The sequence below is a fragment of the Anas acuta genome, chromosome 1 (genome assembly GCF_963932015.1).
Source record: "Anas acuta chromosome 1, bAnaAcu1.1, whole genome shotgun sequence".
NCBI lineage: Eukaryota > Metazoa > Chordata > Aves > Anseriformes > Anatidae > Anas > Anas acuta.
In genome coordinates this window covers 109,586,662-109,599,127 of record NC_088979.1, presented here as the reverse complement: position 1 = coordinate 109,599,127, position 12,466 = coordinate 109,586,662, and the positions used below count along the sequence as shown (strand labels likewise).

The 12,466-nt window shown below is 49.2% G+C and overlaps 1 protein-coding gene across 6 annotated transcripts in view; it reads right to left on the bottom strand.

The window, feature by feature from the left end:
- Window positions 1-12,466, bottom strand: part of RCSD1 (RCSD domain containing 1) — a 39,357-nt gene that overhangs the window by 2,169 nt on the left and 24,722 nt on the right. For 3 of the 6 annotated variants that reach the window (XM_068692397.1, XM_068692403.1, XM_068692388.1), the window contains exons 2-6: window positions 7,682-7,789; window positions 5,091-5,180; window positions 3,748-3,819; window positions 2,254-2,457; window positions 801-1,446 (exon numbers count right to left, since the gene is read on the bottom strand). In XM_068692397.1, the coding sequence (XP_068548498.1) occupies window positions 817-1,446; window positions 2,254-2,457; window positions 3,748-3,819; window positions 5,091-5,180; window positions 7,682-7,789 (1,104 nt within the window). In that variant the 3' untranslated portion in view covers window positions 801-816. Of the gene's footprint in view, window positions 1-800; window positions 1,447-2,253; window positions 2,458-3,747; window positions 3,820-5,090; window positions 5,181-7,681; window positions 7,790-8,183; window positions 8,289-9,363; window positions 9,400-12,466 lie in introns of those variants that run through there. The other 3 variants (XM_068692377.1, XM_068692384.1, XM_068692401.1) reach the window with 2 other exon arrangements.

Genomic DNA, 12,466 nt, shown 5'->3' with positions numbered 1-12,466 from the left:
TTTGAAGAGGGGACAGGCAGCCACTGAGATGAACCGAGGTATTTCCTCAGGCCTCTGTGGCTACGAGATCAGTAGCTCGAGAATAAGTGCAAAACTGTATGGAACAAGCCCTGCTTTAGGCAGTGGAAATCCTCTTGTATTTCAAGTGGTGGAGGACTGCAGAGGCTGATCATCAAACTGGTGTGTATGTAAACGCTATTTTTGCTGTCACAGCTAACAGGCTAAAAACATATATAAAGTGTATGTATCTGTATGCATGTATGTATCCAATGTGTGCATGCACACATATAAATATATATAGAGAGAGAGTTTCTTGAGCTAGTATATACATGGTAGAACTAGTATATCACAGAATCACAGAATGGTTTGGGTTGGAAGGGACCTTAAAGATCATCTGATTCCAACCTTGCTGCCATGGGCAGGGACACCTCCCACCAGATTGCCCATCCAACCTGGCCTTCAACACCTCCAGGGATGGGGCACACGTTTTCTGCTTTCAAACTGCTTTCAAAACAATTGTTGAGCAGGGTGCCTGGTATCAGAGAGCCTCTCCATTTCACTGAAGTCAGAATCATTTGTTTCATCTTTGCCTCTTCTTCATCTCCTCTCTCTGTAACATCAGCCCGGAGGGCTGGTTGTATAAATGCCCTGCCGTAAAGCCTCTGCAGGCCTGAGATTTGATGCTCTTGAGGTGTGGGGAGCAGCAGAAATGTCGGTATGTTCTGCCATGCTTGCCTTTTTCATTAGTAAGTAAAAACCTCTGGTAGTTTAGGAGCCGTCCTCATGCTGACCAGACTTACCTAACGCGTGTCATGGTTACTCTGTGCCCTGGTCCTGCGTGGGGGATGCTGAAGGCTCACTTGCAGTCTCTAAACCCACTGCGTCCTGCTGTGGTTCAGGTGCCAGTGGTGTTTCTTCAGTGTCTGATGTTTTCCGTGTGTCTGTGCTCTCACTGGTCTCTTTCGTTTCGGTTCCTTCTTTCTCCTTGTCTCCCTTTTCCTGTTCACAGGCACTGCATTCCTCCTCTCGTCCCTGGGGACCCTCGCACACCTTCTCCTCCTTGTCTCCAGAGGGAGGCTGGTGTGAGTTCTCCTCCCCTGGGGCACCATGAGACGCCTCCTTCTCCTCTGTATCCCCCACATTACTCTTGCAAGGAGTCGTTTCTTCTGCCTGTTTTTCCCCTTTTTCTTCATTTTCTGATCTGCTGGATCCTCTCCTCGATGGGGGCTTCTCATCGGTCCCCATCTGTTTCTTTAGCTCTTTGTTCCCTGTTTCAGCCTCTTCTGGCTTGCCCTTATTCCCAAACACCTCATCCCCGTCTTCTTTAGCACCGTTTTCTGGAGAGGAGATGCTGAGCCCTATATCTTCCCCATCTCCGTAGTCAGACAGAGATCTTCGGAACCTCCTGGAGGGAGGCCGACGCTTTATTGATCCCCGCGTCCGCACCTTGAAGGCAGAAAAACCAGACATTGAGGCAGTCAAAGAGTAGTACCAGAAAGCAGGAAAGCACAACAGAGGAAAATACCAGGGGAAACTTGATTGCTGCAATGGTTGCCTCATTTTTCCTGTTCACTACTTAGTAGGTTAAGCAGCTTCCTAAAATATACCTCCTTTCCCTCTCTAAACCTGGTGCTGGAGATTGTTGTCCCAGTTTAAACAGTGACTCCTTGTCCAAGTTAGACCCTAAACTAAAGACGCTGATTTCATTTTGCAGCTGTTGCTGACATGGGATGTTTCAGAGTCTTCAATTTCTCGAAGTTTGGTGGCTGAGGAAGGAGTCTGCACTCAAGATGAGGCTGAAGAATGCCAGTTACAGTTCCTCATGTAGGCGCTGTGCACTCTGTGGAACACCTGGCAAACTGTCCTGCTCTCCATGGCTGCATAAACAGCACCTCAGCCACCTCTGACACTTGCTGGCCTGTGGCACCGTCCCCTCTCAGTGCTCCCTGCCCAGCTACCCGCCACTCAATTACTGCTGAGCTGAGGCAACTGAGTGCTTCCACTTCACCCCTGCCCTACAGTCACGGGGCCAGGAAGGCTGCTGCAGCCACTGGTACACAAAATTCTGTGGACAGGTAGGCGGAGAAGAACCACAGAACTACCCCAACCAAACCCAGTGCTTAGATTTCCTCTGTTGCCTACAAATGCGTGCTGTTACAGCAGGACTGAGGGCTAAGGCCTCCTCTTCCTCCTCACCCCCAGGCGATATGAAAGCTTTATCCTGCCATGCTGGAGACCTAGCGCACTCCATACCTTGTTGTAGAACTGCAGCTGAGTGCTTTCGGGGGGTTGATCAAAGCTGACCGGCGTCTCTTTCGCTTCACTTGGCTGCGGCTGAGTGCCCGGGCTGCTGGGGGTGGAGGGAGGGGTGCTGAACGGAGAAACCATGACTTTCAGACCAGGGCTTTTGGGAGATGCTCCCGGCAGCAGAGCAGCTGGGGCAAAAGCCAGGTTGGCCTGCAAAAAAAAATTCCGTCAGTGCTGTGTGTGACACCGGTGTGTAATACATGCGTTAACCACGCGGAGGAACCCTTGCTCTCGCTACGGGAGCTACCGCGTCTCAGCTGTCCTGACCCACATACCTCCCGGTTATGGGTCTCTCCTGGTGACACTGTCAACAAACAAGTCCGGGCAGAGGAGTTAGGACTGGACATTTGCCCTTCCCCAACAGCTGGATCTCAGGACGAGTTCTTTTGTCATCCTGAGGTCTTTGGGGATTTTCCAGTGACCCAGCCAAGCCAGTATAGCCTGCAGTGGCTGAGGCAGGGTATGAACGAGCAGCCAGGAATCACCTTGAGATTTAAAGCATCCCGGCTTATGCCCAAGCAGACCTCACATTTTCAAGCCTGGTTTGCAGGTCTTCTGAATGATCCGTACAGCCATGAGGAGTGAGAAGACCATGGAAGGAAACAAGTTTGTGATTAACTGTGGCAAGGCGCCCTGTGCTAGCCTGTCATTAAGCTCTCTAGACAAATGTCCTTGGGTGCATTAAAAGGGACACTGCTATGAATAGGCTTACGTTGTGTCAGGGTGCCCAGGAGGCATTATGCTCAGAAGTCACACACGCTGCCAGGAGAGGCAGCTGGCAGTGGTGGGGCACCACATCTATGGGCTATCAAGTGCTGAGCTGTCCTCAGTGGCATGAATCAGGCGCTACTAAGAGTCACACAAAGGGCAAGAAGCACGGGGTGTGCTTGTGCATAACATGGGGAATCGAGACAAGGAAAGCACAGAGCTTCGAGGCACAGGTAGGGGAAAGCCAGAGCCCCTGTGGCTGCTCCCCCACTCCCAGGATTTTAGCTGCCTGTGCGCCAGGTCAGTTCCCCAAGATGTTGAAGTGACCGGTTTAAACTGCTGTGGAGAAAGAGCTGGAGGAAGCTTCCCTTACCTTCACTTGTGAGCTGCATTTAAACTGAGGCTGCCGCCCTTGCTCCCTGAGCTGCGCTGCTGCCATGCCCACACCCGGCCACGTGCACCGCAGCCTGCACTGACCTGCCAGTGGCTGTGCCTGAGGATGGCTGGATTGTTTCTGACAGTCACTACTATTTCCAGACCTGCTCTGCTCCCTTGTTTGTGCGTTGTGGGACTGGGCCCTAGTTGGTGAGGCTGCTGCCCTGCTTACCTAACCATCACCCTTGGCTCCTGGGTCTCCTTCCTTTGTGGCTGCCCAGCAAGGGAAGTAGCCAAGGTAAATGCCAAGCAGTCTGGATTTGCTGGAGTAGCCATGTGGACTCTCACAGGACTTACCTGCAGCTTTTCAATCATGGGGGAGCTTTTCACCTTGACCTTGGGAATGGGGCAAGCATTTGGAGATGGCTTCTGCAAAACAAAATGAATCATGAAAATGGTCACAGCAGGTGGGAAATAGTAGAAGAAGGTGGAAAAAAGTAGGTGGAAAAAAAAGGAAACACAACTAAGGCACAAAACTTAAGAAGAGATGAGTGGCAAGCATTTGTAGGGGAGCAAATGAAGCCTCATACAGGCTCTTCACACAAAAGTTTGCCCTCATCTTTCCTAACCATTCTCCCCTTTTATTTTCTAGACACACTAGGGCTCTACATATAGGTATCCTGCTTTTCAGAAAAAAGGGAGCTTTCTGGCTGAAGTATCCGAGTTAGGTGGTGTGCTATGGCTCTGCTGCTGTGGTGCTTTCAGTTTTATTTAAGGACTAGACAGATTAAAATTCTGCCTCTCTGGTAAACGTTACAAACTTTTTGTGGTGGTAAAGACTTTCTGCTTCCATTTCACTGACAGAGTTAAAGGGTATCCAATTACTCTGGACAGGAAAAATCTAAGTGGCCAGAAAGGCAGAGCTATGAAAGGCTGAATACGGCATGAGAAATGGAGAGTATTGCTTTGAGAGGTATATTGTTCTTTTCAGATCCAAAGGAAAATGAAGGAGTCTAAGACTTCAAAGACTGTGCTCCTTTGACATGGAGACAAGAGCCTGCAGCTATCAGAAAATAAGGACCAAGAATCATTCCCTTGTTAAGGGCAGGTGATGGTGTGAAATTTGGTGGCTAAACCTCATACCTTGAAACACAGAATGACTGAAATGACTGTAAAGGGTCTGAGCATAAACCCCGGGGATTAGCAGCCAGCTTCTTGGGACCCACTCATTCAAAGTTGCTGTATGCATGACACCTCAAGACAATATTCTGCAGGCATTGCTGAAAAAAATCCTATTCACTTTAGATGAATGACTCCTTTTTTATGGGGACCAGAACTATAACACCACTACATTCCAACCTCTAGTGTTCATCTGATGGCAGAAACCAGACTAGAAGCCCCCTGTGCTAAGTGCTGTTCAAAGCTAATAAACGCTAGCAGTTCCTGCTGTAAAATGCATGAAAAGTGGCAACTGGGTGGATCCATCAGTGCTGTAAGGATAAAAACAGAAACAGTAGAAATGTGATGTATATCTCTGCTACAGGAGTGAGAAGCAGCATGCAGCTGGCTGAGTCAGAACCTGTGGGAAAGCTTGATGCTGAACAACTGCCCGATGTCTGTGCTACCTGCGAGCTCGTCTCCCAGTAGAGAGCAGGCTGCAGAGAAGAGAGACTTTGTCCCCCTGCTGAATCAATACTTACTTGCTCGTTGTTGAGGCTTGTCTCGGTTTTGTTGGAGTACAGTGGAAGGGAGCATGGTGGTTTCCTCCGAGTTGGCTTATGTGGTGGTACCTAAGAGAAGAAAACAACTGACTTAGTGGCAGGAAAATTAGTTTTTTTTTTAAAAGGAAGTGAAATTCAAGCACTGAAGCTCATGCTCTGTAAGTGACCTGTTTGGATGGCAGGGCCCAGATTACCTCAAGGAAACATCTAAAGGCACCACGTGACATTAACATGGGCATGTGTCCAGCATGATAGCTGTGTTCACAGCATCTTAAGCCCAATCCTAGTGTTAGAGAAGTATTCTGTATCTCTTTCCACAGCATGAACCACAGGACTGCAGGCTTTGTGCACAGGATACTCTTCTGAACTGTAGAGGGTGGGGAAGTCTTCCCAGAAACTTCACCTTCAAAGCACCCTGCTGGAAACCCCCTCACACTGGAACAGCTTGGCATTGTTCTCTTTCCTGTCTTATTACCGAGACTTGTTTTTAATGCATCTCAGCTTCCTACCTGGTCCATGACCATTCTGTTCCTAGTCTGACGTATCATAGGTGCAAAAAGGGGAATTCTGACTTTTCCAGCATGCCCTACAGCCACATTTATTCTCTCTAATGAAGACAAGCAGCTCACAGAGACAAGGTGTCAGCTGTAATATTTCACTAAAGAAACAGATTCTCCAGGGCAGAAGGAACAAAGCAACTAAACTGCAGGGACACTGGTTCCTTCTGAATGTCCTTGGGCTCCCAGAAGTACAGAGATCCCACTAGGAGGGGACACGTAGCACAGCACATGTACAGTTGCTTCTTCATAACTATTACCTTGGTCTTGAAGACAAGGTGTCTCTGTTTTATTATGCCATGTTTGTAGACTCCTGCCAAGCTGCTAACACACTTTTTATTTGTTATCATACATTTTTGGATAATATTGTGGATATCAAGGAACATGATATGTGGATAATTTTGTTACCTTCTAACAGGCAGGCGCATGAAAAAAAAACGAATTATGGCATCTGCCCTTTAGAGTTGACTGTTTTGGGGGACCTGCAGAGTTGATTTCACTGAACATCTGGTGGTGCTACACCCAGCTACGGCAATGTTCCATCTCTAAGTAGCCAAAAGCAGCCCTGCCCTTCCCCTTACATCACATGAGGAAGCAGTAATATAGTGTTTTATTGAAACCCTGCCATTTTGCAACCATGCAATGTTGCGTTGTGCCACAGCAATGTGTCAGAGGTTCCCCTTTGCTGGCACGGGTCAAGCAAGGGTTAAGGACCATCCAGGCAGCCATTAATTTGAGGCCAGTCTGAGAAAGCATGTGGGGAAGTGACAGATGGCTTGGAGAGAAAAGACAGGAAACTTTGTCCTCCTCAGTCCCTGGAGAAAATGAGTTTTTCCCCCACTGTGAGGCCCCTCCACCCTGCCTGGGCTTGGGAACAGCAGAGGTCTGTAGATAACACAAGAGAGGTCTGGGAAACTTGCTGCCTTCTAAAGAGTGAGGGACTTGGTGCAATTAAATCCCATACCTTAAAAAGAGGAAATGACTGTAACGGGATGGATGGAGCAGTGCACTGGTGACTGGAGGGAAGAAGAAAATAGTGCTTGGGAAGAGATTGGCTACTCCCTGTGGCCCAGCTACGCGAGTGTTGACCTCTGATAAGCTGTGGCATGCCAGCACTGCAGGACAGAGGTCACCACTGCATCCAGCCAAGGACAGGATGGGTCACAGGGAGGATCCCCTTAGGCCCAGCCCGGGACAATACAGAAATCAGCTGAGCAACAAAAGGAAACAGTTCGGTCTTAAAGGGGTTTTAAACCTATTGGCTGCAGAGGGCTGTCAGTAAGCTTTTTAATGCTTCTAAAAAAGTGTGTAGTGATACAGGGGACTCTCCTAAAATGTCAGCATCCATTCATAAACACTTTGACTTTCCTGTCTTCCTAAGAGGTATTCAAGTGTTTTGCTTATCTGGTGAAAGACAGCTTGGGAGTTGGATGCTTGGCATAGTGGGCTTTCAGTAAAATGAAGCTTTGGCATAACAGAGATAGGCAGAGAATCTGAAATGTTGTCATGCAAAGAGGCAGCCAGAGCAAGGAAGGAGACAGCTTTCTATCTCAGAACCGTACAGAGGGAGATACCTGAAGGAAACCTTTTCCTTTTGTGAACAAAGGGCTGGTGACCTGCCACTGGCTTCTATACTGTGTGTTTGCCTTCTTTTGCCATGGTTCAAAATTAGCTATTTTATTTCTTCATTGCTGCCTCCTGCCCACAAAAGCCAGCCCAGATAGCACATGCCTCGCTGTCTGCTGCTGTTAGGGATATGTGTGTATCCTGCCTGGCTTTGCAGCATCTCTGTTACAGTGTGGACATATAGCTCTACCAATATACTCATGCACAAGTCAGCAATGCATGGAAGATACCGCCACAGCTTGCATTGCACTACAAGACAAAGCTTTGGAGGGGGTTCAAAATCAATGTGGATTTATGCTTAGGTCACTGAGGCTCTCACTTCTATAGGCAGAGGCAAGTGCCTTGTTTCCCTCTGCATTACCTGCCGGTGGCTGCAGAGCTCCTTACCTCTTTTCCAGTGATACTGGCTGCTTGCTCTTTGAATTTCCCTGCTAGCTGAGCCACTGAGGGTGATGCTGATGTGTCCACCTCTGAATTGGTCTCTGTTGGCCTGTTCTGACAAATCAAGAACAATATGTTATGAGCAAAGGCTGGGAAAAGCAAGCGGGATTGAGAAGAGCCTGCATATGTGTTACAAAGTTCAAGAGTAAGCAAGGACTTAAAGCAGAGTTTCTCACATCTGGCATCAATCACCCAGTCTGAGAGCAAAAGGTTTGGGAATCCAGGACACAGCAGCATGTATAAATATCCAAGGTGGTCAGCAGAATCACAGAAAACTAGTAATTCATGCAGCACCCTTCATCTCAGGCTGAAAGTCCCACACAGTATTTTTCACTGGAAGTAGACTAAGTATTCCGGGCCAAGTGCCTGTTCTCTGTCTTTGCCTAGCAGTGAACAGATGGGATTGGGCAATAAATGGCATCCCCACGCACCTTCTCAGCCCTCCCACCTCTTTTTGCTGCCCCAGTGACAAGTGCCTTTCCTTTTGCAGTGGTTCTGCTGGGAGAGGCCATTCCCTGTCCTCGCAGCAAGTCAGCATCTGCCTGGGGATGTCCCTGTGCTGCTCTGCTTTTTATGGCAGCGAAATACTCAGGCGGGTGGGCGGGAGGAAGGAAATACCAGGGCTGAGAGAAGCTTCCCCTCTCCTGGGCCAAGAGCAGGCTGAGAAGTGGGAGGGTTGCTGGAGACTGGATGGTGCAGCTCTTCCCACAGCACACAGCCCTGCTCATCCCACATTTACCATGCTTTCTTTGCTATGTCTGTATCAGGCAAGGGGAGTCCAAAGCCTAGAAATCAAGGCTGATGAAAGGAAATCTTTGTTCTTTATCTTGAGTATCTGGTGCAGTGAAAACTAAACCAGAGGAACTGTGAATATCTAACCAACAATCCCTGTTTTGTTGGAGACTGAGACCTCAGAACAACAAAGCAGGCTACGAACCATCAGGAAGGAGCCTCACGCCTCCCCTCCCTGTGCTACCACCATTAACGCACAACCGGCACCACACTTCTTGTGTGACTTGTTGACTCCCCCAAGTCAATGTTTGCTATTCCCTATTTCCAGGACCCTGACTACATCTCCCCCCATTAAAAACTTCTTGTACACTTCTGACCAGCTTTCCTGCATCCATCCACAAAGCCATATCGAGATGCCTCTTCCAGTAACTTCTGGCACCTCTCTTCTGGCTCCCCCCAGTTCTTCTCAGCCTTCATTACAGCAATTAGAGTCAGGGGAAGTGGCAGATATGGGGAAGGGAAGAAACAGTGAAGCAGATCAGCAGGGCAACTTGCAGAACACGAAAAATGTCGGCTGAGCAGTTTCCAGCTGCAGGCGAGCCCCACGCTGGGCAGGAAGGGCTGGCTGGAAGTAGGAGGGAAAGAAGGATGAAGCTGGGGAAGGGAGGATGAGTCTGGGAGCTCGACTCAGCATGCCACAGCCCAGGATACTTGGGGACAGCAGAGCTGATGCCCGAAGCAGGGATTTGGTTAAGGCTGAGGAGCTGCAGGTGCCCAGTGTCTGTGTGGAGGGGTTGCCTCCCCGGTAGACCCTTTCGCTCTGCTATCTGTGCTTCCTCCACAGCCCTCTGCCTTTACCCAGAAAAGGCAGGGCATTTCCTCTTGGCCTCCCTGACCTCTTGTCTTGGGGTTGCCATGTGGTTGTTCTCCTTCTGTTTTAGGATCTCCAGTCTGCAAACGCGGCTCCCGTTCTCCAGATCGGATCAAAGCTGTAAAGCTGGAGTCATTCCACGCATTTCTTCTGCTGGTAGCAGGCACTGCAGTGTGGCTCTCGAGAGCATGGAGCCCGCGTCCGGCGCACAGGAAGCAGCGAGCATGCCTTTCTAAGATTAGAACGAGTGGCCCATGGGCTGTGTGCTCCCCGAACTGCCAGCTGCAGGCTCTCCGATTACGCCATGCCTTTAGCCACAGGAAAAGTCCTTTCTCAGATCCTTGCTGGCAATTGCACTGCCATCCTGCATCCAGCTTTTTCTACTCTTTTTTTTTTTTTTTTTTTTTTTTTTTTTTTTTTTCCTCCATTCCTGGTGATTTTCCCCCTTTTGGTGACATAACCCACTGACTTCCTGAACGATGAAGAGGAACAGCTCTGCTCTTGTTTGGCAAAATTACTCAGGCCTGAAATTCACACCTTTACCAGCCAGCTGCAGGCTCTTTTAGCTTTCAGAAATGTGGTCAGCCCGCGTGGGCTAAAAACGGTGAGCTAGGGTATGAGACTTACTTCATCAGTAATTTGGTGACTGCTACTTTGAGGTCGTTCACTCTCCAGTAAAAACAAGTGGCTAAGCACTGCACGTTCTGAAAGATGTCAGACAAAGCAGCAAAACAGGAATTCACTTGTACCATCAATGTAAGCATGACACTGCTTGCAAATGAGGAAGTGCAACCAACAAGTTCTCTGTAAGGGGTTTCGCTTTCCTCTTCCAAATAAGTATATAAATTTGAGTAAATTTAAAAAGTTGTGGGTTTTTTTGTTCAGTCTAACATTTCTTCATCTGCTTTTAAAACTGAACCTGTTACGGTTCACCTGAATTGCATGGGCAGTTTAATATGCCAGAAGATGCTGGGGCTAGAGAAGGTGCAAGGGAGAAAAGAGGTGTAGAGACTGCAGAGATTCCCTGTGCATAATGTTTGGGTGCTCACAAGGAGCTGGATTTCCCTGGATTTCAGCTACAGGTAGGGAGTATCACTACAGACAATGAGTTTCGTATGAAATCAGAACTGCAAAGAGTCCCGGGGAAAACTGGAAAGCTAAAAGAGGCTTTGGGGATGAATTTGAATGTCCTGCTGAGCGTGGTGCAAAACTGGCTCCCACAAGCCCTCAGCCAGCAGTTTTGGTCATGACCCAGCACCCTGCAGTCGAAAACTGTCATAACCCCATGTCACAGGACTGGTACCCCAGCAGTTTTGTCAAGGGCTGTAATACGCTACTGGCATTGCTAGTCACAAAGGGTACCGGGGGGGTCGGAAGCAGACATCGGGAGAGCTCAGGTTTGGATTTGTGCATCTCCTCTGCCTGATGAAAAGAGCAAAGGCCTGTTAGCTGCTGTACAGCAGGGCGTTTAGGCTCACGCAGCACCTAAATACTGGCTGAGTAACAGCAGAGATTCGTACTGCCCTGCTCTCCTCTCCCCCACGCATCCTCTGCTGTGCCTGCTTTTGCAGTCAAAACACCTTGCCTGCACGGAGTGCCGTGTATCTGCAGGTACAGGTGCCCTTAGCAGCACTTTGCAAGGTCTGAGTGTTTCGTGGCTAAGAAACCAGTGTCTGCTGCATGATTGTTTGTACCAGTCCTGTGCACTTTCCACCCTTGTTTTCATGCAGCTGCAACTAGATATGGTTTTGAGGTCAAGCCCTGACCTCTGCATCCCTCCCCTGCCTTGAAGATCTTCACAGGAGCCATTCCTTGCAGTCCGTCCTCACACCAGGCCGTCATGCCAGCTGTTTTCCTGTGCCCTGTGCTCGCACGAGCTCTGCACAGATCCTTTGTGACTCTTACGGGGTTTTTCATTGCTGCACCATCTACCCAACAGAAAGCAAAACTGGCAAAAATAATGTCAGATGCAGGGGCAGACACCACAAGGCAGAAGAGGCTCAGGGCTAGTGCCTTGCTCTCAGAAACAAGATTCAGAAATAGTGACCCTCAGCAGCCAGCTCTCTGCACCGCACCACGAGAAAAGAGTGGTCAGTAAGCTAGCTGCAAAGAAGAGCGGGTCAGTGCCTTTGGGGTGCAGTTTCATAAAATCCTGGTTCTGGCAGGGAGCTTATGTTTCCGACTGCTCTCTCTCCCTTGACCTTTCCTTCCCCCTCCCTTGTGCCAGCGTGAGTTTGTGGGGCTGTGCTGTAAACCAGATCACTGAAATGATCTGGGCTAAAAATACCTCCCTTAACTCTTTACAAGGTTATTTTTAACCCTGGTCATCTCAGTAACCAAATTGGCAGCACGGTCCGACAAGTGCCTGCACTTCCATTGCAGGAGGGAGCGGAGGGACAGCAGGAGCAGACCGCAGCCGAGGGCCCAGACCTTCCTGCCGACCACCAGAGCCTGAGGAAGAGCCGTCCCTGTGTGTCTTGCTCACAGGCCTCATATGACAGGAAAATAATTTTTTTGCACACCTCTGAACGATCTGGGAGAAGTTTTGACCAAGCACTCACAAAAGCCCTACAAATACCATGAGGGTGATCCCCAGAAGCCCCGTTTCAGTGAGGAGCTCCTGTGTGTGGCCCTGCCCCACTCACGCTTTGCTGACAAAGTGCTGACACAATTTTTGCTTTCTCTCAGTGAATTTTCTTCACACCCTCCCACTCACTTCTTAAGCGTGTACCTGGTTTTAGGAGGCGTGCTTTTGTCAGTTCAGCACTGAGGGTGTATTTTGAACTTCTCTCTAGCCACGGTGCTGTTTTCAGCAGCTCCCGTCCTCGTCCTCCCTCAGCTGTGCTGATGAAATTGCTTGCAGGCCTGTGCCCTGAACCAGGCTGCAGATGTAATTCAGACTAAAAATCACCCAGCTAAAAATAAAAAGGAAGGTTTAAAACCAATGAGAATTAAACACATTCAGGACAGTTTCCTGATCTGCTCAACCGTGCCGTCCCAGAGAGCAGCGCTGGCACAGCAGAGGGGGCAAGGTGGGCACCAGGAGAGCTGATGCCTGTGGTGTGGCACGAGGAGGAGCAGCTCCACACCTACAGTACCTGCTCCGCTGAGGAAAGGCTGGGGGAGGC